Source organism: Bos indicus x Bos taurus, chromosome 11 (genome assembly GCF_003369695.1).
Source record: "Bos indicus x Bos taurus breed Angus x Brahman F1 hybrid chromosome 11, Bos_hybrid_MaternalHap_v2.0, whole genome shotgun sequence".
NCBI lineage: Eukaryota > Metazoa > Chordata > Mammalia > Artiodactyla > Bovidae > Bos > Bos indicus x Bos taurus.
In genome coordinates this window covers 67,832,123-67,859,674 of record NC_040086.1, presented here as the reverse complement: position 1 = coordinate 67,859,674, position 27,552 = coordinate 67,832,123, and the positions used below count along the sequence as shown (strand labels likewise).

The following is a 27,552-nucleotide window of genomic DNA, read 5'->3' as shown; positions in this document are numbered from 1 at the left end:
TGGTTTTTAAAATAAATGTTTAGATTCTTTAAGAGTCCAGCTAAAGTGAGGTAACCCTAGAGACTTTCTATAGTTTTACAGCAGCAATGAATTTTTCCATTAAAATTGATTAAAACAGTAGACATAATATGCACTGTATCAAAAAAACGCATTGTATCATTTGCAACAAAGGAAAGAAACTTAGATACATTTCATTAAGTTCACTTTTTCATAATATATTTTTGTTTTATATAAAAATGTCTTGCATACTTTTAACAAATGAAGAATAGTCTTTTGGATAATTATGAAGCTATTTAAAATTCAAATACCTCAGTTCTTTAAAAAGTTCAACATTCTGGTGAGTCATCAAATTGTTTAGAAGCCATTCAAGGCACCTGAAATTAAAACATGGAATTATTTCATTATACAGTATATATTTATGATTTATTAAGCAGGACATACAGTTAAAGTAAAAACAGAATATTAATCTTGCTAGGACATGCTCAAATATTTTAATTTAACAACTGGAAATTTAGTACTGATTTTGTCAGCAGTTAGTAAGGGAATATTCCCTTAATATTAATAAGAGCCTTTCTAATTGAGAAAACTTCATTTTCAAGTTTGTGTTAAATGGTTTATGAAGGGCCTTACATACTTCTGTTACCTTCTTTATAATTTGAAAATGGGTACTGCAATTCTCAAGACTTAAAAACACTGCCAGTAGTTGCACTGATATACAGTCAGCCCTCGGTATCCGCAGGTTCTGTATCCGTGGATTCAACCAACCGAGAATTGAAAATATTGGAGAAAAAAATAATAACTTCAGAATGTTCCAGAAAGCAAAACTTAAATCTGTCGCAAGACAGCAACTATTTACATAGCATTTACACTGGATTTATAACTATTTACATAGCCTTTACATTGGTATTATAAATAATCCAGAAATGATTCACAGTATACAGAAAGATGGTTACTTGAATATACTAGATCATTAAATAAGGGAGGTGAGCAACCGCAGATTCTGGTATCCACTCAGGTCCTGGAACTAATCCCCTGCGGATAGTGAGGGACGACTGTAATGGCTATTATGCCTACTGCTTTAAAACATTTAATAGAAATGTACTGTAAAGAGGGACCATAGTTTTTATAAACATGTATAACCCACCCACAGTCACAGAGACCACACTTTTGAAGAATTTACTAATTAGTCCAAATATAAAAAGGAACCTTTTATAGCAAATTCTATTCTTTTTTTTCTTTTTTTTAAATACCTATACATTCTCTTAAGAAACCAAAGCAGTCAAATTCCCAAAAGTGGAATGAGAGGAAACACAAGTAAGGTAACTCACTTTTTCTTTACAGAATCTAGTCCATAGGTCCCTGCCGATGTGTAATAGCCACACACAGTTTTCACATTAATTGTCTCCTTCATTGTCTCACCACACTGCTGTATTAAACCATCCTGTAAATATAAATAACCACTGGAAAGGCCCATTTCATACGGGAAAAATTAGCTCTGAATATGTGCTTTCACATATTAAAAAGGAAGAAAGAAAGAAAACCACTAAGTGCAGCAAGCCTAAGTCTTTTTTGAAAGTCCAGTAAAAATTCCTAAAAAAAAAAAATCCAGCAAGTATTCAACTAAATACTTGAACTGAAAAACGGAAGGGAGAGGGTAAAAGCAGTAAGACAGAGATAAAAATTGCTACTCTCTTTTCTGTTCTCCTCTCTGGGACCTTTGCAAACTTAAGCAGCATTCTGTTTTGCCGTTCTTTTAAAACTAAGACCTTTTTACACAGTCAGACGACTATGTGATGGGCTGGGCAAGTACACAGTATGAATCAAGAGCAAGTTGTTATTAAAGTTTAAAACACCTATCAATAGCTAAGAAATACACCTAAGACAAATATAGTATTGTTTTAAACACGTTGAAATTTTAATCTAAAATGTTTATATAGAAGATTTCAAATGGCTAATTTTATTTAATATAGGGAAAGAATTATCATTTTTTACTCAAATTTCTGAGCTATATTCACCATGCAAGAGTATTACTGTTAAATAGCTAAGTCATAAAGATAATGCAGAAAGTGAGTTTACTCAAATTTTTGAACTACATCCACCATGCAAGAGTATTATTGTTAAATAGCCAAGTCACACAGATAATGCAGAAAGTGAATTTAGAGTAAAACCTAAAAAGGATTAAAAGTTACAAAAGTATAATTATTGAAAATAAGTATCAAAAGGATCAAAACGTTAAAAAGTCAAATTACCTCAGCCAGGGATATTTAACAAGCTATTAACTATTATTTCAAATAAACCAGTATAAAAATGCCACATAAAAAGAAACTTAACTTTTTAAAATGATCAAAATAAAATGTTGACTCAAACCGGGATTTTAAACTTTCCGGCAAGCTATTCTAGACTCCGCCCCTTTCCTTTTAAAATCCATCTGTGTCATCAGGTCTAGTGGATAATCCCTGCTTAACCTCCCAGTATCCAGTTTTCCTCTCCATGCTTTTTACCCTCATCTAGACCCTCCTGTGGATTACTGCAATAGGATTTATACTCAACTTTCCTTTCAGCTCATCCTTCACATTGATCCCAAGCATTCTTCCTAAAATACAACTTTGTCTTTCCTCGGATTAGAACTTTTCAAAAGCACTTATGCAAAGTGTTAACTTTTTAAAAGGTACTGAGGGACTTTCGTGATCTGGCCTCTGCCTCTTTTTCTCCAACCCTTCTATTCTATGCTAGATCTGTGTTCCACTCAGATTTTCTAACGCTCCATTATTTTCTCATTTCTAAGTCTTAGTTTTCTGCATGAAATGCTTTTTCTTCCCCTCTCTTCTTACTTCACAAGTAAACACATTTTTAGTTTTTAAGACTCAACCTCAAACACAACTTCCTTCTCTTACACTACCAGGTTAAACTGACCACTTTGCACATCCACTAAATGCTACAGAAAGTTTATCATCATATCTATAATATTGGACAGCTCTTACTTTAGTTTTGGGGCCTGTATATCAACTCTTCCTCCTCGACTCTACACTTATTATATTGTGAGCTTCTTGAAGGCATAGATATCTTTATTTACCTCTGGATCTCTATGCCTAGCTTGACACACTGCTCAATATACTTCTGTTGAATAAACAAATCTGTCATTCTGTCAATAGGTTATATACATTTAGGTGGTTTACACGCAATTATTTCCTAAGAAAACATGTACATAGTAAGCACTCAATGTTTTCCGAATCCATGAACTATATGAATTAATAATCAAATCATAAGCCACTTGCTTCGTAATAGTCAAGATAAGTCATTAATGCACAGAAAGAAGTGAAAGTCGCTCAGTCATGTCTGACTCTTTGCGACCCCATGGGCTATACAGCCCATGGAATTCTCCAGGCCAGCATACTAGAGTTGGTAGCCTTTCCCTTCACCAGGGGATCTTCCCAACCCAGGGATTGAACAGGTCTCCTGCATTGCAGGCGGACTCTTTACCAGCGGAGCCACAAGGGAAGCCCCATTAATGCACAGAAATCTATAAATGGATTTAGACAAGTATATTAGTTTCACATTATAGTCATTCTAAGATCTCTACATAGAAACAGCCTGCCTTCATTTTACACAAATATCAAGACCCTCCTCATTTGTAGTAAAGTTTTTGGTTTAACATTTTAAATGACTTATCACAAAAGAAATATTTATATATTAATTTTAAAAATTATAAAAAACTAGGTTTTATTATTGTTTTTGGAAGGGATACCTTGAAACAAAGATACAAGTATTATTATTTTTTGAGTAATATGCATACTTACCAATTGCAGCATACAAGCTGCTGCCAAAATGGCAATGACTCGACTTGGCTTTATTAAGACATCATCTCGATACAATGACCCAAACGCCACCTGAAGTGCTGAAAGCAAAATACACAGATAGAATAAAATAACAATTTTAGCTGTAAGAATATTACAAGAATAAGGACAGTCTTTATACACTAAGACATATGTCTAAATCTAGTCTAAAAGGATAAGATGATCATCACTAATAAAATTACTGCTGCTGCTAAGTTGCTTCAGTCGTGTCTGACTCTGTGCAACCCCAAAAACAGAAGCCCACCAGGATCCCCCGTCCCTGGGATTCTCCAGGCAAGAACACTGGAGTGGGTTGCCATTTCCTTCTCCAATGCATGAAAGTGAAAGTGAAGTCGCTCAGTCGTGTCCAACTCCTAGCGACCCCATGGACTGCAGCCCACCAGGCTCCTCCATCCGAGGGATTTTCCAGGCAAGAGTGCAGGAGTGGATTGCCAATAAAACTACTAGTAATGGTTATGGACTGATGATGCTTTAATAACAATGTTATACATTTCCATCAATTCTATCAAATCATGCTGGATTCTCCTACATCTAACCTTGATGTCAGTTAGTGGTCAGAATTAAGACACCCTTGGAAAGAGTTTTATGAAGATATTCCTGAGTAGATCAATCATTAAGTACAACTACACAGACCAAATGACAGTCTTAACCCTGGTGGTTCAGTGCTTCACTGCGGAGCATGGAATATCTCCTGGTCCTGTGAATGAGTGCTCAGCTGTGTCCAACTCCTTGTGACACCATGGACTGTAACCAGTCAGGCAGTCCTCTGTCTATGGGATTTTTCTGGCAAGAATACAGAGAGTGTTGCCATTTCCTCCTCCAGGGGCTCTTCCTGACCCAGGAATTGAACCCGCATCTTCTGTGTATGCTGCCACCACAGCTATTTGAACCTGTCCATCCTTTTCTCTATTGCCATTCTCATGTGTGTCCTGCAAGGTTGGCTTTATAAACATTCTTTACCCATGAGGTTAGTACTGGGTACTTCCACTTCAGTTATCAAAGAGGGAAGCAGGAGCACCAGGATAGAAGTTAGAACTATAGTCTGATCCTACCTCACTAAACTGCTCTGAGACCTAAAATAAGTCTCTTAAATCCTCCTGGCCTCAGCTTCGTCATCTAAAGACCATTATAGCTCTAAAACAATACTGACTACCTGATACATCTACTTGTTCCCAGAAAAGATCTTTCTGTACAGGGAATAATCAATGAATACTGTTTACTGGCTTACTGTTTACTGGTCATACTTCTCCTTTCTTCACTCTACATCCTCTATATCCCAGGCAGATATATTTTTAAACATGAAGGAAACGGACTGATAAAGCTGACATGACTAAGATTAGGGAGACACAGAACAGAATTGATAAAGTATAGAGTAAATCAATAAAAATTGTCACTGTGTGTGTTAAAAGGAGCTTTTTTCCTAGTTAACAAGGTTAGAAGAAAATACTTTCTGCCAAAAGGATAAAAAGGTTATGTTTTTATCATTTTTACATAATAGTAATTATGGTGGCAGTTACCTTCTATATCAATATTCTGGTCAGGAATCTCCAGTTCAATGGTATTCATGCTGGATTCTTTCCAAGAACCACTGAACATACTAGAAAAGTAGCCAGACTTAACAAAATGAAAAAGAAATTATGATAAAGAAACTATTAAGCTTATCAAAATACTATGTTTTTAATTAAAGAAAACTAAATTCTCATATTACTGTCTGAACTGAATTCCTATGTTACTACTTGAACCAACTAAGCTTTTCACTCAGTGGAACAATTTCTGAGTATATTTTATATATATATATATATATATATATATATATGTTTTCCTTTTCAATAGTATTCTAAATTCAAGCATAGAAATTATACATTTAAGTATCTCATAAACATATGACAGCACACAAGATGGACACAAAATAATCTACTAAGGAAGTGAGAAAAGAAACTAAAAACTGTTGAGTCCTTCTTCTATCCTTTTCCCCTAACTTTTTCCATTTTTGTCAACAGAAGGCACTAAAATAAGTACCTCACTGGAATGACAAAAACATACTCCTAGGCCAGTATGACAATGAAAATTCAAAATCTGTTTCCTAGACCAAACTTAAGTTTTCACTAACAATATTCACAGTGTATCTCTTACAGAATGAGACTTGCCATCAGACAGGACAAATACTCATGCAAAAGACTATTGTAAAATACAATAAGAATAAGACTTAAAAGAATTTGAGTTAAGCAACTACTTTGGCTACTCAAAGAGAAAAATAAAATACTTACTTGACATAAATATATTTTGTGTAAGCTCCACTCTTCTCCTAGAGCACAAATCTTAATGTCACTGTTTTCACCATTTAAAAATAATGTTTGATAAATATATTTGGATGTACTCTTCAGTTTTTTCCTGTTAAAAGAAATGCAAACATTATGTATGTGTAATACTGAGTATTTTACTTATTTTGCATGTAACTCTAAATACTCTTTTTGCTCAATTTCTATTAAATAGAACCAATCTGCCCACGGTATAAAAAGAGAGATATTATGCATTCAAATGTGCTTATGTACGGAAGGGCACATAAAAAACTAGTAATAGTGGTTACCTCTGGAGTACTCTATTCCCAAGAGGGGCAACAGTGGATAGAGGGGGTGGGGTGGGAGGAAGACCTTTCACTATACGCCTTTTTGCAATTTTTGAATTAAGTCAATTACCTATTCAATAAAGATAAGTCAGCATGATGATTTTGCTTATTTTTTTGTTTAGAAATCAGCACTATGGACAATGTCAATATAGTTGCAATAATATTGCAACTACAAAATGAAGAACAAGACCTACCCAAGTATTTTAGTAATTTACATTTGATCTTACTTTAGTACCAACAACTTTTTTTTAATGTAATTTATTTTTATTTTTGGCTGCACTTGGTCTTCATTGTTGTGAGGGCTTTTCTTTAGTTGCGGCAAGCTGGGGCTACTTTCCAGTTATACTGTGCGAGTTTCTCACTGTGTGTCTTCTCTCATTGTGGACAATGGACTCTAGGACATGCAGGCTTCAGTAGATGCAGCTCTGGGGCTCTAGAGCATAGACTCAGGTGTTGAGGCACATGGGCTTAGCTACTCTGTGGCATGTGGAATCTTTCCAGACTAGGGACTGAACCTATGCCTCTTGCATTGGCAGGTGGATTCTTTATCACTTAGCCACCAGGAAAGCCCCCAAACTATTCTTAAACTCCTTAAAATGTGTTTTTCCCTAAATTAGACAAATGGTTTACAGCCTCAGACCAAAGATTTTCACAACTATGCTCAATGGAGAAGTGTGTCTTAGGGTTTACAAAGGAGAGTGAGGAGTGAATTCTGGGTATCCCATCTAACCTCAACCAGAACAGCATCACGTATTATTATGCATCTGTAAATATCCTGGATTTGGGCATAAGATTTAAAGGAAGAACTGTGTAATTTTTGTTTTGACAATCTGTGATCAAGATGGTCCATCCAGTAGGTGAGGAAACCCCTAGGCAGAGGCTGATCAATATTTTTCATACTCCTGGCCAATCCTGACAGCTTTCCTAGTAAAACTTTTAAATGTAAACAAAGAAAAAAAATCATTAATCATTGATTAATGAAAAATGTAAAATTAATGATTAATGTAAAATTAATGATTATTTTTATTAAATGTAAAAAAAAATCAGTAATCATTCTGACAGCGTCTTAAATCTGTGTATTGAATACCTCTTCCCAATAGACAATAAAAATCGCACATGCTTTGGTGGTAGACAGACTTGGCTTTGAGTCCCAGCTCTATAACAGCTCAGTTACCTTACATGTGAAAAAAGGGTATAAATATTCACTTCATTGGGTTACTGTAAGAGATAAATAAGACAAGTAGTCTCCAGTTCTTAAAAGCACTCTCTCTAGATTATATGAAGATTAAAAGTGCAGAAAGGAATAAACCCACAACAGGAAAAAGGTGAGGTTGGGCTTAACATGTGCTGAGAGAATTCTATGGATCTGGAAGTTAGAAAACAAACTGGAATGGAAAAGAGCAGTGAAAGCCATAGCCCAAAATGTATCAGGATCTAGAATGGAGGCTGAAGCCCTTCAGAACTGTGGGATGGGGATGGGGCTGGGAGGATGAGATCTCAAGAGAAAAAGAAGGCAGAAAATGGGGAGACTTGTTCCCCTAATGACCTCCACCACTATGAACACAGAGTACAGATAACTCCTGCAAACAGAATCCAAGGTTTTTCTAGAAAGAAACAATATATTTATCAGGAAGAATTAAGACTCTGGTGTAGGTGTTGGAGCCCCACACAAAGCTATCCTTATCATGGCATTTGAGCAATATGTAACCTGTTACTTACCAACCTATTCACCAGGATTTAATCCTGGATCCCAAACTGTGTGCCAAAGCACCTGGAACACCACAGCAAACTCAGGGAGGCATGTGAAATATTACAGACTTAGAGGAAATCACAGCAACATCATTCAGACACTATGTGATCTATGCTATTTACTTGTTTGGACCTGACTATTAAATGTTTCTTTAGGGCCAGAGGTGCCAAGAAAAACATTATTGAGACATGAAGGGTACTGTGAACCAATAACGTTTGGGAATCTCTGTTCTAAAACAGAGCGTGTCGCACCCATATACAATCATATACAACTTAGTAGACAGTCTTCCTACTCAAAGGGGAGGCTCAGTAGTAATAAATCTATTTATTCAACACACACACACACACACACACACACACACATACACACACAAGCTACCCATTCTGAGGCAGCCAACCAAGGATCTCCCAACATGAGGAAGTTAGGAGTATTAAAGACTATTTTTAAAAAGAGAGAATTTGGCATCAGAGGAAACGTATAATTCAGGGAAAAGAGAACTTAAAAAAAGAATCCCAACACTCTAATTATAACTAGCACACCTACAGAGTTGAGATTTTGTTGTTGTTCAGTAGCTCAGTCAAGTCCAACTCTTTGAGACTCAAGGACTGTAGCACACCAGGCTTCCTTGTCCTTCATCATCTTCCGGAGCTTGCTCAAACTCATGTCCATCACATCGGTGATACCATCCAACCATCTTGTTTTCTGTTGACCCCTTCTCCTCCTGCCTTCAATCTTTCCCAGCAACAAGGTCTTTTCTAATGAGTTGCATCGTTTGGCCACCTCTTCGCATCAAGTGGCCAAAGTACTGGAGCTTCAGTTTCAGCACCACAGTTCGAAAGCATCAATTCTTTGGCACTCAGCTTTCTTTATGGTCCAACTCTCACATCCACACATGACTACTGAAAAAACCATAGCTTTGACTAGATGGACCTTTGTCGGTAAAGTAATGTCTCTGCTTTTAATACACTAAGTCTGTCATAGCTTTTCTTCCAAGGAGCAAGTGTCTTTTAATTTCATGGCTGCAGACACCATCTGCAGTGATTCTGGAGCCCAAGAAAATAAAGTTTGTCACTGTGTCTACTGTTTCCCCATCTATTTGCTATGAGAGTTGAGATTATTACATTTATAAAATAGGATGCTATGATAAAGGATGTCTCAGAAGAGGGAGAAAAGAGCTCTTAGGACCAAAAACATGGTTGCGGAAAAAAAAAAAAAAAGACAAAATTAAGGAAAATTTCCTAGAACATAAAGCAAAAAAGGCCTAGAAAGAAAAAAAGAGAAAGAGGTACAGTTCAAGAGATCCAAAATCCAGTTGACAGGGGTCCAAGAAAGAAAAAACAAAGATAACAGAAGAAAGGGAATTACAGAAGAAAGTTTCCCCAAAGCAGTCTTTAGACTGTAAGGATCCACCAAGCACCAAGGCCATTTAAAGACCTATATTTAAGTACCTTCTAAATTCCAAAATACCAAAGAAAAAATTCCAAACGCACCAGACAGAAAAAAAAAGTCACCTAAAAAGAAAAGAGAATTGGACCAGTATCATATTTCTCATCAATATGGCAGGCTAGAAGACAATGAATTAAAATCATCAGATATAAAAAGTTATTTCAGATTAGACTTCTGCTGCTGCTGCTAAGTCGCTTCAGTCGTGTCTGACTCTGTGTGACACCATAGACGGCAGCCCACCAGGCTCCCCCTTTTAGACTTCTGCACCGAGTCAAAAGATGACTAAAGTAAGAGACTAAATTTACAACTGGGTAAGCACAACATCCGCTGGATCATTGAAAAACCAAGAGAGTTCCAGAAAAATATCTATTTCTGCTTTATTGACTATGCCAAAGCCTTTGACTGTGTGGATCACAATAAACTGTGGAAAATTCTGAAAGAGATGGGAATACAGATCACCTGACCTGCCTCTTGAGAAACCTATATGGAGGTCAGGAAGCAACAGTTAGAACTGGACATGGAACAACAAGACTGGTTCCAAATAGGAAAAGGGGTACGTCAAGGCTGTATATTATCACCCTGCTTATTTAACTTCTATGCAGAGAACATCATGAGAAACGCTGGGCTGGAAGAAGCACAAGCTGGAATCAAGATTGCTGGGAGAAATATCAATCACCTCAGATATGCAGATGACACCACCTTTATGGCAGAAAGTGAAGACGAACTAAAAAGCCTCTTGATGAAAGTGAAAGAGGAGAGTAAAACAGCTGGCTTAAAGCTCAACATTCAGAAAACGAAGATCATGGCACCTGGTCCCATCACTTCATGGGAAATAGATGGGGAAAACAGTGGAAACAGTGTCAGGCTTTATTTTGGGGGGCTCAAAAATCACTGCAGATGGTGATTGCAGCCATGAAATTAAAGGACGCTTACTCCTGGGAAGGAAAGTTATGACCAACCTAGATAGCATATTCAAAAGCAGAGACATTACTTTGCCAACAAAGGTCCGTCTAGTCAAGGCTATGGTTTTTCCAGTGGTCATGTATGGATGTGAGAGTTGGACTGTGAAGAAAGCTGAGCACTGAAGAACTGATGCTTTTGAACTGTGGTGTTGGAAGACTCTTGAGAGTCCCTTGGCAAGGAGATAAGCCCTGGGTGTTCTTTGGAAGGACTGATGTTGAAGCTGAAACTCCAATACTTTGGCCACCTGATGCAAAGAGCTGACTCATTTGAAAAGACCCTGACTTTGGGAAAGGTTGAAGGCGGGAGGAGAAGGGGACGACAGAGGATGAGATGGCTGGATGGCATCATCGACTCAATGGACATGAATTTGAGTGAACTCTGGGAGTTGGTGATGGACAGGGAGGCCTGGTGTGCTGCAATTCATGGGGTTGCAAAGAGTCAGACACAACTGAGCGACTGAACTGAACTGAAGCACAAATTACCTTCTTTAGCAATTTTCTTAGGAAAATACACTTGAGGATGTAGTTCCCTCAGAAAAGTTCATAAAAGACACAGGCTACAGAAAACAGGATCTAATCCTACACACGGGGTCAATGTCTGTCCCAAGATAAGTGTTGACCTACAGGGCAATGAATCCAAATTGGAACAGGAGGATGAAGGGACCCGGGAGGGAGGTTTGGGTTTAAATAAGACGGACTCCACGCAAGTGTGTTTGGAAAGAGAAAAATCTGAAGACAGGATGAAGGAATATAATTCTTTTGTCCAATGGGTGGAAGCCAGTCAAAGAAGTCCAGGAAAATAAAAAAGCAACACACACACAAAAAAGAGTATTGTTCTAATAAGCTACAAATGAAAACAGGGTTCGAATTTAAACACTTAATGGAGTGGAAAAAAAAAGAAAAAAGATTCAATTTAATTATGAGTTTAAAAGATTTCTCCCAAGACAAAAACAAGTGGTTGTGACTTTGGACCCAGGAAGTACGATTTATAATCCTAGCACACTACTTGACTCTGCAGTGAACAACATTTACATAGCTCTAACAAAAAATAACTGTTCACTAGATTTCAATTTTGAGACACTCTATGGACAAGAAACTAAAGATCTGGTTGCAGAACAGCTGAGTTTTAAGTCTTGTTAATGTAAAAGTAAAACATGCACTTGACAAAAGGTCTTAGGCAGAAAGTGGGCCTGGAGACCAAAGCTTTTCATGGAGTGGTGGCTGAGGTAGAAGTGCACACGAGACAGACTCAGGAAGCATATTAGTGACAACTCACAAAATTCCTGACCTTAAAAATTTCTTACACCCTTTCTCCACGCTGAGCTGAATAAACTAGTCATCTTATGCTGGTATGCTAGTATAACACACTAGATTCTGATATACACTTCCTAATAAAGATTTGCTTTATTCGATTTTCCATTCCACTCTACTCATGTAATTTGGGGGTCAGCAAACTTTTTCTATAAAGGTCTAGACGGTAAATATTTTCAGTTTTGTGAGCTAGACAGCCTTCAAGCTAGTTTTGTTGGCATGCCAGTGGGTGGTTCCTTGCTAGCCAGTCTTAGCCTTCCACACCTTAGCAAACTTTTCTACCATCTACAGGGCCACAACTCCTCTAACATTTGAATCTCAGCTTGGAAAAGGTGGCCCTATTCCAAACTTGTTTCTTATTTGGATAGTCTGTCTCAGCCCTAGAAGTAGTGACTGCTCCCTATGTCCTCTATTCTTCTATTTTTCAGAGATCTCTTTACTTCAATAATTTAATGCTATGCTATGCTAAGTCACTTCAGTCGTTTCTGACTCTGTTCGACCCCATAGACGGCAGCCCACCAGGCTCCCCTGTCCCTGGGATTCTCCAGGGAAGAACACTGGAGTGGGCTGCCATTTCCTTCTCCAATGCATGAAAGTGAAAAGTGAAAGTGAAGTCGCTCAGTCGTGTCTGACTCCTAGCGACCCCAAGGACTGCAGCCTACCAGGCTCCTCCGTCCATGGGATTTTCCAAGCAAGAGTACTGGAGTGGGGTGCCATGGTTATATTAAATTTTCTCTACTCAAAGTACTATGTAATTTCTTTCAAATGGACCCTGACATATATATTTCTATGTGTGTGTGTTAGACGCTTGCTGCTAAGTCGCTTCAGTCGGGTCCGACTCTGTGCGACCCCGTAGGCGGCAGCCCACCAGGCTTCCCTGTCCCTGGGATTCTCCAGGCAAGAACACTGGAGTGAGTTGCCATTTCCTTCTCCAATGCAGGAAAGTGAAAAGTGAAAGTGAAGTCGCTCAGTCGTGTCCGACTCTTAGCGACCCCATGGACTGCAGCCCACAAGGCTCCTTCGTCCATGGGATTTTCCAGGCAAATCCTTAGACGCTTAGTCATGTCCAACTCTTTGCAACTCTGTGGACTGCAGCCTGCCAGGCTTCTCTGCCCATGGAATTCTCAGGCAAGAATACTGGAGTGGGTAGCCATTCCCTTCTCCAGGGGATCTTCCTGACCCTGGGATAGAACCCAGGTCTCCTGCATCGGCAGATTCTTTACATCTGAGCCATCAGGGAAGTCCCATATATTTTTACAGTGACATTAAATACAGTGGTCTAAATACTAATTAATCGAAAGGCAGAGATAATCCTATTGCATTTTTTTAAAAACAAGACTCAACTAAATGCTGTCTACAAAATACTACTTTAAGACAGGTTAAAAGGGAATCAAGACAAAGTGATACTGGCTGTAGTAATACAGATGTAAACGTCTTTGTATTTTGTAAAGATAAGGGGAGCCAATTCATCAAGGAGACATAATATTTACTGACTGCTTCCATACCAGGCACTGTGCATTGTATGCATTCTAACATCCGTCAAGTCCTACAAGTAAAGTATTAGCATCTCCATTTTAGAAATAAGGCTATTAAGTGCAAAATATAGACTAGAACTCAGAACCTGAGCTCTAAAAACTATACTACACTAATTCTCCAAAAAGGGAACTGAACAGTTTGACAGTCGGGGTCCATTTGTGTAAATATAAACATAAAACTGTATGAAAGGATTTAGAAATCAAATTACTTACAGAGGTTATTATGCTATTCTTATTTTATAATAAACACGTAACGTGTAGCATAAAATTTTACTCTTTTAAAGTTTTTTAAAAAAAATTACATCTATGTGACCCCCTGATAGCCTTAAAAAAAGGTAGCAACGAGACTCTTCATGTGAAAATATATTCAACTTACAAACTACATTTTAGTTCCCAAGTAAATACTCCGTTTTTCAACTCTTCTAAAAAAAAAGAGGTTAAGCAAGCTGCCTTACACATATCCACGGTCAACGACTTTGAGTGCTAGAGACGCTAAAAAGACTCTGCTGCTATTGAGGAACAAATGTACACACAACTGAAAATTTCACCTTTACAGTTAAAAAGAGCTCCTGTACGTAACCATTTCCCTTCCGCTGTGGGACAACAGGAGTGCCCATTTCAGGGCCTGAATGTACGTGTCTTGTACTATTCAAGGCAGCCGGATGCAAAACAACTTAATTCTACTGCCACCCACTCAAGAGAGGACCGAGGTGTATTACGGAAGGCCGGCTGGCTGGCCCTGTCTAAGGTTTAACGAGGCGCAAGCCTGGCTTGGCGTTTCTCAGTCTCATCTTGGGGCGGTAGCACCACCCTGGCGGCGTCTGCGGTTAACAAGCCAGACCACTGGGCGTCTCCCCAGGTGCACCCCATCCGGCCCGCCTCGGACCGGCTCCCAGGTCTACCCCGTCAAGGGCACGTCCGGCTCTTCACAGGCTAGGGAGCGCCGCAGCCCCCGAAGCCCCCAGGGCTCACCCCCAAGCCGGGGCGCGGGAGCCGCCCAACAGGTGCGAGCGCGGGCAGTGCGGGCGTGTCCCCCTCCCCGCCCCGTACCTTCGAGGGGTGTTGAGAAGCCGCTGCTGCTCGTCCCCTTCCTCCTCATCCTCGTCGGTCTCGGAATCGGGGTTACAGTAGCAGAAGGTCCCGCTGTTCCGCTTGCGCTTGTGACTGCCCGGACAGTAACAGAAGCCATGGCCGGGCGCGTCGCCGCCAGTCTCTGGCCTCCGGGCGGAGCCCCCAGCTCCAGAAGCCGGTTCCGGCTGGGCTCGGGTTCGCCCCGGGTGGCGTAGCACCCGGCTGCTCAGCAAGCCCATGGGTCACAGCTCCCCGAGACGGCAGGGAGCGCACCTCAGGGAGCCCAACACAGACGGTCTCCCGCCATGGCCGGCCACCACCGCCAGCCTCCACGGAGCCCGAGTTGCCTACACCGCCACCTTCTCACGAGCGGCCACGACCGTTGGAGCAGACGCCACAGTCTCCATCCTCCGCCCCGTCCGCTGCGTCTGGCCGCCCCTCGCGCGCGGACCGCAGGACCTCACCCCGTCGCTTTTGCAACAAAGCGCGTAACGTAGGGCGCATGCGCACGGCGAGCCTCCGGAAGGGGCGGGGAAAAGCGCGCGTACGTCACAGGTGGAGCCTGCGCAGAATGGGTTGAGGGCGGGAGCCGTACGGCGGGTGTGCTGTCCTGAGGTGTTTATGCTGAGCTTGGCTGGTCTCTCCAACAATACTGAGTTGGAGGCAGAGCTGCCCTTTAGCTTTAGTTTGGACATCCCCTTTGTGTTAGCAAGACCGGCGATTCTAGCTCATTTGTTCTTTCTAAAGATTCCCTAAAGTCCAGATGTCTTCTGGGCCCTGTGATCGGCACGGGGCAAAAAAGACATTGCTGTTTGGGGGTCTTTTTTGGAGGAGCTCATGGAAAAGAAATGCAAAAAAGCAAAATGGCTGTCTGAGGCCTTACAAATAGCTGTGAAAACAAGAGAAGTGAAAAGCAAAGGCGAAAAGGAAAGATATAAGCATCTGAATGCAGAGTTCCAAAGAAGAGCAAGGAGAGATAAGAAGCCTTCCTCAGTGATCAATGCAAAGAAATAGAGGGAAACAACAGAATGGGAAAGACTAGGGATCTCTTCAAGAAAATTAGAGATACCAAGGGAACATTTCATGCAAAGATGGGCACAATAAAGGACAGAAATGGTATGGACCTAACAGAAGCAGAAGATATTAAGAAGAGGTAGCAAGAATACACAGAACTGTACAAAAAAGATCTTCACGACCAAGATAATCACGAGGGTATGATCACTCATCTAGAGCCAGACATCCTGGAATGTGAAGTCAAGTGGGCCTTAGAAAGCATCACTACAAACAAAGCTAGTGGAGGTGATGGAATTCCAGTTGAGCTGTTTGAAATCCTGAAAGATGATGCTGTGAAAGTGCTGCAGTCAATATGCCAGCAAATTTGGAAAACTCGGCAGTGGCCACAGGACTGGAAAAGGTCAGTTTTCATTTCAATCCCAAAGAAAGGCAATGCCAAAGAGTGCTCAAACTACCTACCGCACAATTGCACTCATGTCACATGCTAGTAAAGTAATGCTCAAAATTCTCCAAGCCAGGCTTCAGCAATACATGAACCGTGAACTTGCCAGATGTTCAAGCTGGTTTTAGAAAAGGCAGAGGAACCAGAGATCAAGTTGCCAACATCCACTGGATCATGGAAAAAGCAAGAGAGTTCCAGAAAAACATCTATTTCTGATTTATTGACTATGCCAAAGCCTTTGACTGTGTGGATCACAATAAACTGTGGAAAATTCTGAGAGAGATGGGAATACCACCTGACCTGCCTCTTGAGAAACCTGTGTGCAGGTCAGGAAGCAACAGTTATAACTGGACATGGAACAACAGACTGGTTCGAAAAGGAAAAGGAGTACGTCAAGGCTGTATATTATCACCCTGCTTATTTAACTTCTATGCAGAGTACATCATGAGAAATGCTGGGCTGGAAGAAGCACAAGCTGGAATCAAGATTGCTGGGAGAAATATCAATCAGATATGCAGATGACACCACCCTTATGGCAGAAAGTGAAGAGGACCTAAAAAGCCTCTTGATGAAAGTGAAAGTGGAGAGTGAAACAGTTGGCTTAAAGCTCAACATGCAGAAAATGAAGATCATGGCATCTAGTCCCATCACTTCATGGCAAATAAATGGGGCAACAGTGTCAGACTTTATTTTTGGGGGCTCCAAAATCACTGCATATAGTGATTGCAGCCATGAAATTAAAAGACACTCCTTGGAAGGAAAGTTATGACCAACCTAGATAGCATATTGAAATGCAGAGACATTACTTTGCCAACAAAGGTCTGTCTAATCAAGGCTATGGTTTTTCCAGTGGTCATGTATGGATGTGAGAGTTGGACTGTGAAGAAAGCTGAGCGCCACAGAATTGATGGCTTTTGAACTGTGGTGTTGGAGAAGACTCTTGAGAGTCCCTTGGACTGCAAGGAGATCCAACCAGTCCATTCTAAAGGAGATCAGTCCTGGGTGTTTTTTGGAAGGACTGATGCTAAAGCTGAAACTCCAATACTTTGGCCACCTCATGAGAAAGAGTTGACTTACTGGAAAAGACTGATGCTGGGAGGGATTGGGGGCAGGAGGAGAAGGGGACGACAGAGGATGAGATGGCTGGATGGCATCACCGACTCGATGGACGTGAGTCTCAGTGAACTCTGGGAGTTGGTGAGGGACAGGGAGGCCTGGTGTGCTGCGATTCATGGGGTCGCAAAGAATTGGACACGACTGAGTGGCTGAACTGAACTGAACTGAACCACGTGTGAGCTTGGGGTCGCAGAGTCCGACACGACTGGGCAACTGAACACCAACCATGTGCTAGGGTCACACCCTGCTCAGGCTTTCCAAGAGAGGAGGACCTCGAATGTGGAGCTTTGCTAAGCCCTTGGGTTTTTGTATATGTGCGTTTTATTTTTTAATACATTTTTTAAATTGAAGGATAATTTTTACAGAATTTTGTTGTTTTCTGCCAAATATCAACATGAGTCAACCATCGGTATACATATGTCCCTTCTCAGCCCTTGGATTTGTTAAGCAGCCCCTTTCGCCGGCTCTTAACTGATTACAGCAAGTCATTCCCAGGACTCTTTTTCTTCTCTCCCAGCGGCAGTGGGATGTCTGAATAGGCTCCATACCGGGTCTGTCAAGGTTTAAAGTGCCTGCTGGAGGTCCAAGCAAAACTTACAGGTATCTGAGCAAAAATTAAAGTTGTATACCAGCAGTATGCAGCCATTGCTATGGACCCTGGGCAGTCAGCTTTCATTCTCTGATTACCTTCTGCTAGTTTTTAAATGAAATGTTTATGACAGTTAAAGTTGCTCCATTGTGACTCTTTGCGACCCCATGGACTATACAGTCCATGGAATTCTCCAGGCCAGAATACTAGAGCAGGTATCCTTTCCCTTCTCCAGTGGATGTTCCTAACCCAGGGATCAAACCCAGGTCTCCAGCATTGCAGGCGAAGTCTTTACCGGCTGAGCCACAGGGAAGCCCTTATAATGACAGTGTTTATAATGAAATACCATAAATGGAAGACTTAAAATGAATTAATTACTTTAATATGATAAATACCTATGGACCCATAGGTCCATGTAACTTAAATTTTAGTAAAAACTTCAGTATATTATACTAGCTTTGATTTATTCAAGTAGAACAATACAGATAGGCAGAAACTCCCTTTCCTCTACACTATCCTCAGAATGGTTAGATTACTATTCCCATGGATGTTTTTATGTGTACCCATAGCAATATATTTTCTTTTGCATGTTTAGACATGTAATTTAATGGAATCATTCATACCTATCATTCTGCACCTTTCTTCTCTCTCAAAATTATACTTTTGAGACTTAATCAATTGACCAATCTCTAGTTAATTTTCACTACTCATTGTATGACTAACCCAAAATTTCTTTATCTTTTCCTTCACTGAGGGATTTAAGTTGGTTCTACTTTAAAGCACATAAGAGCAGCAGTGAATACCATGTGCAGAGATTCACTAAATAGATCCCCAGAAGTGAATTTGCTGGGAGCTTTATATAACTTTATTCTCTATTGCCAAATTGCTCTCTGAAATGATTGCATTAGTTTATACTCCCATCAGTGGTATATGTAACTTAGGCTCCCAGTGTACTCAGAAATATGAACTGAGAGAGGCTGGCTGAGGTAGCTTAGAAAGGAAATGGGGAAGGGAGGAGCAGATCCCCTGCTGCACCTCCAGAATCCCTTTTGTCAGCGCAAAAGGATACACATGGAACAGTTGTGGGCCACTATAAGACAGCAAGTGTAGGATCATCTTAGATCCTGTCTAGAAGGACTGGGTGGCATGACAGACTTTAGCACAGAGCCTGAGTTTCTAGGGGCTGCAAAAGGAGAACTGCATTTGCTCTGCCAAAGGAACCAAAGATGAGTAGTTTATTGATGATGGAGTTGTACAGGAATTCAGGATTGTTTTTAAGAATTAGCTTTAAACATCTGATAGCATCACACAGCATTGATCATCTACCATCACAGCTGCTGCTGCTAAGTCACTTCAGTTGTGTCCGACTCTGTGCGACCCCATAGACGGCAGCCCACCAGGCTCCCCCGTCCCTGGGATTCTCCAGGCAAGAACACTGGAGTGGGCTGCCATTTCCTTCTCCAATGCATGAAAGTGAAAAAATAAAGTGAAGTCGCTCAATCATGTCCATCACAGCACTAGTAGGTAAAAAGTTTCCTGTTCCCATTTACTCTCCTCCTTCCTGCTAGGTTGGGAAGGGGAGGTCTAGAAGGAAGCCAAGGTGAAAAAAGAAGCCCACCAGATCACTGTCTCCAAATGCCAGCTCTCTGCTGGCAATAAACCAGAGATGAACAAGGGGAGAAGCCTCAACTGTAAATGAAGTTTGGAATTTTAACTGAAAACATTAATTACTGAAATGACATTATTTTATGACCTGCACAGTAGGACTTTTTAAAACCTAAGAATGACCAGAAAAGTCACAACCCTATCCTCTATCTAGAATTTTCATCTAAAGACAGGAGAAGAACTAGACTCAATGAATAAATGTAAATGGATAGTGGGAGAAAAAAACTAAGTTGCTTCCTAAGCATATTACAAAGTCGTGCTTGTTCAACTTAACAATCATTCCCTCCAGGGTGGCTTTACCGCCTCTCTAGAAAGCTTCCCATCAACATATACAATTTGTTTTAAAATTCTGGCTAAGTCATATATTGGGTTGGCCAAAAGTCCATTCAAGTATTTCTGTAACACCTTATGGGAAAACCTGAATGAACTCTTTTGGTCAACCAATGTAATTTAAAGATAAAATCACCAAAAATTTGGAGTGCTTCCAAAGCTAAATAAAGACCTGGAGATTGCATGCTCTGCTAGGTAGGTATTGAAGCAGCAGTACTACTTCCTATAATTAACTGCAGTGACTAAATATTCATGTAAATAGCTTTCATCAATAGTCAAGCACATGCAGTAGGCAAGAAGAAACAAATCCCTATTCTTCACCCATCAAAATGCAATAAATGTTACAGAATGAACAAAAAATACAAATGTTCTTATTTAATATGAATGTTCTACTTAGTAGAACTGAGAGCATCACTCATTTTCAGAGATAAATTAAATATACTATTTTTTATCATTAAGTAGAGTTTGGTATATGTGAACATTAGTTTTACAGCTGTAAGGGTAAATATGTTATTTTTCTTAATGCTGTACTTTCTAATAGAAATTGAGTGACATAAATCCTTCAAAAAGATCTCACTTCAGAATCCAGGATGAAAAAACTCACAAGCAGAAAAGTCAAACAGAGAAAGCATATACCTAATTTGAAAGACACCATATTTTATTGGAATTATTTTTCTGTGTTGTATGCAAACTGAACTTTTAAATTAAATCCAAGTACACCTTTACAATAATTCTAGAGTTGAAAGCCACAGTGCAAGTGTAAATCAACAAATGCAAGTATTCAAATCAACACAATTAAAAATGATTTAAAAAATTATTTTTAGCACAAAAATGTAAATTCAGAGCACTACACCATCACCAGAATATGTAGTTTGACATTTAATTTTTTCACATTCATCTTCAAGCTGGCTTAAGACCATTATTATTATTATATTAACCCTAATATTGTGGAATGTTCAGCATTTATGTTTGGTAGTCAGACATATATGATCTGTATAACCACAGAGTTGAATTTGTTCAGACAAGTCAGTAAATTTGTTATACTTCAACCTGGAGAGTCTACCTGACCTTAATGTAAGATGTGATGGAGGGAGTCTCCAATGCTGAACTTAGTACTAAGATCAACTAGCACTTTATATGAAAACCTAAACAAGCAAAAGCAGATGTGTAGACGCTTTCAAACAATGATTATGTAAAATATCAAACTGGTTAGCTATTCTTACTAACTAGACGATGACAATTTCAAATCAAGAAATTACTAGCCACTCTTAATAATAGAATGAGGGAATAAAAGAGATTTTAGAACAGTCTTCCACTTCAATAGTTTTCTCCAAAAAGAAAATATGAAATAATGTAATATATCCCAATTTCTGTGAAACACAAACAGGAAGAGATCTGTTGAAAACATGGAGCACATTCTTATTTCTAATCTGAAATCTCCTTTTAGGTTTTATGAGCTTTGAAATGCAAGTACAGCTTTAAAGCATCATAGTGGGTAATTATAGATGAATAATAATACAGGCTATATCCTAGGAGGCATCTGTAGGCGTTTTAATTGGAAATAAGCATTCTGAGATAATGCTAATAGCAGTGTAGAAAATTAAGTTAAAAAGAATTCAAAGTGTAGGGAATCTTCCTGGGCTTTCTGGATTTTAATCATCTCCTCCACAGAGAATGAGCAGCACCTTCCTGTAGTCTCCGGATGTGTCACCCTGGTGGAGGTGGGTGGCGAGGGGGAGAAGAAAAGCAGAGTTACAGTCAGAGAAACAGGCTTCAAAATAGAATATACAGCTCAAAGTCACCTAGGTTAACTTTTCCAGTCTTGCCTGGATTTTTCTAGGAGAGGTTTTTTAATGATATTTGTTATTTTTTATTACAAAAAGAACACTTGTTCAATGTAGAAAATAGACATAAAAGAATATAAAAATGATCCATAATTCCAACATCTAGAGATTACTATGCCTAACATTTTAGTTTTTGTATATCCTTCCTTTTTTCTCTGCATATAGATTCCTACATGATGAGATTGTAGTATTCATCTGTATTCTGTTTTTTTTACTTAGTATTGCTAATTTCCCACTATTAAATATTCCTCCACAACATCATTCCTTAATGGTTACAGAGTATTCCATTTTACATAGGTAAGATAATTTATTTGATCTCCCCCCATTGGATATTTATGTTGTTTCCAATTTTTCACTATTTAAAACACTGCTGTAATAAACAGACATTTTTGTGCATTTTCTTAATAATTTATTCAGAATAAATTTTCATAAAATGGGAATTGCCAGATTAATGATCACGTATTTTCCTTTAATATGGTTTGCAAAATAGCCTTCTAGAAAGGAGAAATAATTTTTACGTAGAATTTTTCATGGTCTAAATAATAGATCAGTTTTTGTTAGTGCTTCATGGGTGACTAGAAAAGATGGGATTGGATTCAAAGTTTAATGTATATTATTCAAACCTTAACACACCCTTGTTGATACTTTGCCTCATTGATCTGTCAAAAGATAAGGATGTGTTACACGTATCCAGCAAAGTATCCCCATCAACATCTTCTTCTGAAGTCTCAAGTTTCTTATTTGTATATTTGAATGCAATACTGTTTGGCACCTAAAGTTTCATGGTAGTTTAATCTTGGTTGTAATGTGTAGCTTTCATCAATATACAGTGGTCCACTTTTTCTCTGTTTAATGCTTTTCCCCCTTAAATTCTTTTTTTTTTCTGGGCATGCCGCACAACACGAGGGATCCCAACTAGGGACTGAGCTCATGCTCCTTGCATCAGGAGCCCAGGGTCTCAGCCACTGGACTGCCAGGGAAGTCCTGAATTCTTTTTACTTATAGTATAACCCCTGCTTTCCTTTCATTTGTCTAATGTTCTTTTCCCTGGCTTTTTTTTTTTAAAGCTTCTTACATATCACTGTATTTCAGTTCTTTATAAACAGTATACAGTAGGATTTTGTATTTTTACCTAATCTGGGAGTTTATTAATTATCATAATTTATGTTTTTAACCTCATTTCTGTCTTTTTTCTATTATTTACATATTTTCTATTTCTATCCTGCTCCTTTTGGCAATTGTTATTGAATGGGCCACGTAGTCTTTATTTTTAGACTTTCCAGTGTTGTATGATATGAGTGTGTGTAAGTACATATATTTGCATATTTATACATATAAAAACACATAATGTAAATATATTTGTTGAGCTGTTTCCCCAAGTCAGTATTTTTTACCCCATCATTTTAGGGTCTGTGTAGTATTCCACTGTATAGACTTTCCATAAGTTGAGTCATCCCCTATTGGTTAATAAAAATGAAAATAATATGTAATAAACTCTGTAACCACTAAGCAAGAATTTCCTGTTCCCCTCTTTCTCCAGCCCCTTATAACCTCTAGTGTACTTGCTGTCACTATGAATTTACCTAGTCTAAATATTTCATGTAAGTAGAATCATATACAGTATTTGTCCTTTTATGTCTGGTTTATTTCACTTAGCATGTTTCCAGAGCTCATCCATGTGTCAGAACCTTCATTCATTTTATGTATGTATCTACCACACTGTAAACATTCATCTATTAATGGACCCTTGGGTTGTTTTTACTTTTTGGTTACCATGAATAATGTTTACATTGGTGTACAAGCTTGTTTTCATTTCTTTTGAGTATATATGCCTGGAGGTGGAACTGCTGGGTCATGCGGTAATTCTATGTCTAATTACTTGAGGAAGTACCAAAGTCTTTTCCACAGTGGCTGCACCATGTTACATTCACTCCAGCAATACACAAGGTTCCAATGTGTCCACCAACATTTGTTATTTTTCATTTTTGTTTTAATTATAACCATGGTAGTAGGTATGAAGATATTCAAACCCTCTGTGATTTTTTAATTGGACTGTCTGTCTCTTTGTTATTGTGTTGTAGGAGTTCTTTATATATTCTGGATAGTAAACTCTTATTAGATATGATTTGTAAATATTTTCTCCCACTCTGTGCATTAGTGTACCTTTATCTTATTATTTCCCCTAAAGAAATTCTTAAAAAAAAAAAAGAAATTCTTAAACATTAACAATAGCTAAATAAGAGGCATAGTTTATTTTTTAAGCATTTATTGCCAAGTTGCCTCCTAGGAAAGTTAGACTAGTTTACAGTGCCTCCGTAATAGATGGTGAGTTTTCCCGAAGCCTTTCTCAATGCTGGCTATGATCTCTTTAAACTTTGTTAAGGTATTCAGTGAAAAATGATGATCCATTCTTATTTGTAATCTATCATTAGTGAAATTAAACATTGTCCAATTTAGTGTCCATTTTGTGTTTCATCTATCATAGAGCTCATGTTTTCTTTTTGTCCAGGCTTTCCTTTTGGATTTTTTTTCCTTTTCTTAGTAATTTGTACAAACTCTTCAGATAGGGATATTAACCCTATATTATATGTTACAAATATTTGCCCATAGCTTCATGTACGGTCATCCTTGAATCTTAAAATTGTTTTACTTACAGCTAGCTATATTTCAGCACTGCAAAATAAAATGACCTCACAGATTGTACAGAAGTAGAAACAAGTTTCTGAATGCCTTGTAGACATAGTTAGAAACTTTGCAGTTCAAATCACCCAGTAGCTACACCTCTCCAAGCTATGAGTAGGATTCAGAATATTTAATTCACAGATCAAATCCTGACTTGACATTTACTGTGCTGGCAACACCAGCTTCTAGGGACATGAGTCTTGGTTTCATATTTCATATTCCTTCTGGTTTCCTCAAAGGCAAAATCCCAGTAATGAGGGGTTTTGAGAAATGTCAATCATTTCTCATTACTCCCCACGCCATGTTAGGACGAGATGTCTGGTGCCAGGTAAAGAACAGCAATCCAGGATAACCATCATGTTTTCACTTATTTTCAGCAGACCTCAGCTGGCCCAGGATGAGGTTCTGGATGACTGATTCAGTAGCTTACCTTTTACTGTAAGCAGGTAGAAATGGAAATTGTGCTCTTAAGACCATTCATTAAAATATAATCTTTCTCTGTCTGGGATCCACATGAAATAATTACTATATTTAGAAGGCAAGTATTTTCAGCTTCTAACCAGGCAGAAAGGTTCACATCCATGTGAAAGGAGAGAGACTGGAAATATTTGAGAGTACCGTCTTTAAAGGGAAAGATATCTGACAAGAAGGAGATGATAGGAAGTGTCTAAATACCTAGGTCAGAACCTGCTCCTTTCATCAGCATCTTCCCTGACTCCCACGACCCACCTTGATGAAGGAGTATAGAGACTTTCCATAGAGTCTCTTGAAGTTTGCCCGGATGTCCAACATGTCAATCTCCGCTCGAGAAACCATCACTCTGATAAGGGTGTCGTCATCGGTGCCCAAGCCCTAGGGAAGAAACCAGATCCCTGCATAGAGAGCTGAGCTGGTTTTCGGACAGGGCCCTTTGTTAGTCTATCAAGGCAAGACTATGTATTAGTCTTCCATTGACGTCCTTTGGACTACAACCTTAGGGGCCCGTGGAATGTCACTCTTCTTCACAGAGCTCAAGGCTTTCTCCAGCTTATCTTTTCAACCCTCCGTGTGCCGACCAGAGGAGACCACCCTCTGCCCTTCTAGAGACATACCCTGTGTTCTCCAGCCCGCCTGCCTCACCTACAGTGATCCACCCACCATGTCATCTTTCCCTTCACAGCTTCACCATCCTTCCTACCATGTAAAATCCTCTGATGTAAAACTTCCTTTAAGGCTCTGCTTAAATATACCAGTTCCTTATAAATTCGTTTTCGATCCTCACCCCCAAAGAAATTTTTTTTTTAAATACCCTTTCCTTTGTATCCCTATATTTGGATCCTCAGTGACGTCTTACATTCTGTTTTGTTCTTATGGTGTTTTGCACATACCTGCCTTCCTGTCAAGGCTAGAAGTTCTCTGAGAACAAGGACAGATTTTGATCTCTCTTGCCCCTCAGCAAGAGTGCTTGCACAGAGTACCATTCATGGTTAGGAGTTGGGGCTCTGAAGCCGGTCTGCCAGGGTTGGCATTCCTGCTCCATTAGGACCCTGAGCAAATTGCTTAGCCTCTTTATGCCCCAGTTTTCTCATCTATAAAGTGGAAGTTGGTAATGGTACCTGCCCCACAGAGCTGTTGTGGGGATAAAATTGTACATATAAAGCATTAGGAAGAGTGATCACACATTACGTAAGTACTTAATACATATTATCTAGCATTATTATTAGCAAGCACTCAGTGAAGTATTTGAAGAATTGAACTGAATAGCTCAAGCTGATTTTGGCTACTTTGTGTAGCCAAAATCAGACACCAACAATGAGGCCATTTACCTTCATGGATTTATAAAGCCTTTCAGCAAAATATGCAGATTTGTTCCTCATGCACTTTACTGTCAAGAGAATAAAAAAAAATGAAAAATTTACAGATAAAATCTATGAGAAAAAAGTGACAGTTGTTCTCATTGTTTCTACAAGGTCTGAAATAGTATCTCTTGATTGTTTTGTTGGAAAAATGTAGCCAACAATGTTTTATGAGCATAGCATATGCTAAATGCATTTTCATAGGTGGAAAGTACCCTCAATTTATTGTCAAGTTCCTGAAGAAATACTTAATAAAGGCCATTAAAGCAAAGGCACCAAAAAGTTTCAAACAGATTATTGTTATCTGTACCATATGAAAGTTACTAGTTCTAACCATTCACAGACTTGCAAGAAGCAGCTAGTACAGGATTAACCTTTCCATGTATTGAGATATAAAGGCACAAAGGATATAAAAATATATAAGGCCACATGGTACAATAACAATCAGGCTGTATATAGTATTTCTCACTTAAAATTCTGGCTTGCACATCACGAGTGCTTTAAAAAAATTTTTATCCCTGAAAAAAAAATGTCTACAACCCATGATGACAAATTGAGAACAAGGAGGAAAGTCGGTAAACATTTGTTTCTCCACTCCCCATTTCCTACCAGCTTACCTATGGCCAGCAGAGCATCTTCAAAGCTGCCAGATGTTTCAGATTTAATACTCTGTTCAATATCCTTTTGTGCTATCCTTTTGTATTCATCAAACACTACAAACAATAACAAAATGAAATTATAAAAAATTAAAAAAAAGAATAGAGGAAACTAAAATGTTTACTAGAAAGAGCATTTTTAACTACACTTTACTGGTTATTCTCTGGCATTTTTCAAGAGGAAACTAGTTAGCAACGTGGGCGAGAACCAGGGTGCCTACAACAAGTGGAATGGGCCAGAGGAGATGTGGAAGGAATGTCATGAATCTTGGAAGACATAAGCCAAGTCATTTCCCTTCTGTGGGACTCTGTTTTCACCAAATAAAGTGGAGATTTATGAGTGGAGTGTATCTGGAGAGACACTCTTTTCTCATTGTTTCTTTAATAAGCAGAATGTGTCTCTTCTTTAATTTTTGCCTTGGCAATCACCTGTATATTCATCTTCCTTTCAGCTCATCAAAACTAGAGTAATTCCTATTTACATCAATACATGGAAGCACCTAAATGTTCATCAACAAGTAAATGGATAAAGATGTGATATATATAAATACACACACACACACACACACATATACACACAATAGACTATTACTCAGCCATCAAAAAGAATGAAATAATGCCATCTGCAGCAATATGGATGGCATAGAGATTATCATACTAAGTGAAGTCAGAGAAAAACAAATATTATATGATATCACTTATAAGTGGAATCTAAAAAAAAGATACAAATAAACTTATTTACATAACAGATGCAGATTCAAAGATATGGAAAACAAACTTATGGTTACCAAAAGGAAAATGCAGGGGAGGGAAAAATTAGGAGT

General features: G+C 38.9%; 2 protein-coding genes across 4 annotated transcripts in view; both read right to left on the bottom strand.

Moving 5' to 3' along the window:
• The window catches only part of GMCL1 (germ cell-less, spermatogenesis associated 1), a 56,623-nt gene extending 41,551 nt beyond the window's left edge, over nt 1–15,072 (bottom strand). For 2 of the 3 annotated variants that reach the window (XM_027555707.1, XM_027555708.1), the window contains exons 1-6: nt 14,535–15,061; nt 6,122–6,245; nt 5,372–5,468; nt 3,798–3,895; nt 1,329–1,441; nt 309–374 (exon numbers count right to left, since the gene is read on the bottom strand). In XM_027555707.1, coding sequence (XP_027411508.1) covers nt 309–374; nt 1,329–1,441; nt 3,798–3,895; nt 5,372–5,468; nt 6,122–6,245; nt 14,535–14,794 — 758 coding nt within the window. In that variant the 5' untranslated portion in view covers nt 14,795–15,061. Of the gene's footprint in view, nt 1–308; nt 375–1,328; nt 1,442–3,797; nt 3,896–5,371; nt 5,469–6,121; nt 6,246–14,534 lie in introns of all 3 variants that reach the window. The other variant, XM_027555706.1, reaches the window with a different exon arrangement.
• A 5,272-nt stretch (nt 15,073–20,344) lies between these two features.
• ANXA4 (annexin A4) overlaps nt 20,345–27,552 on the bottom strand; it is a 74,848-nt gene continuing 67,640 nt past the window's right edge. The window contains exons 10-13 of the mRNA XM_027555705.1: nt 26,690–26,785; nt 26,043–26,101; nt 24,967–25,089; nt 20,345–21,423 (exon numbers count right to left, since the gene is read on the bottom strand). Of these exons, the coding sequence (XP_027411506.1) occupies nt 21,364–21,423; nt 24,967–25,089; nt 26,043–26,101; nt 26,690–26,785 (338 nt within the window). The 3' untranslated portion in view covers nt 20,345–21,363. The remainder of the gene's footprint in view (nt 21,424–24,966; nt 25,090–26,042; nt 26,102–26,689; nt 26,786–27,552) is intronic.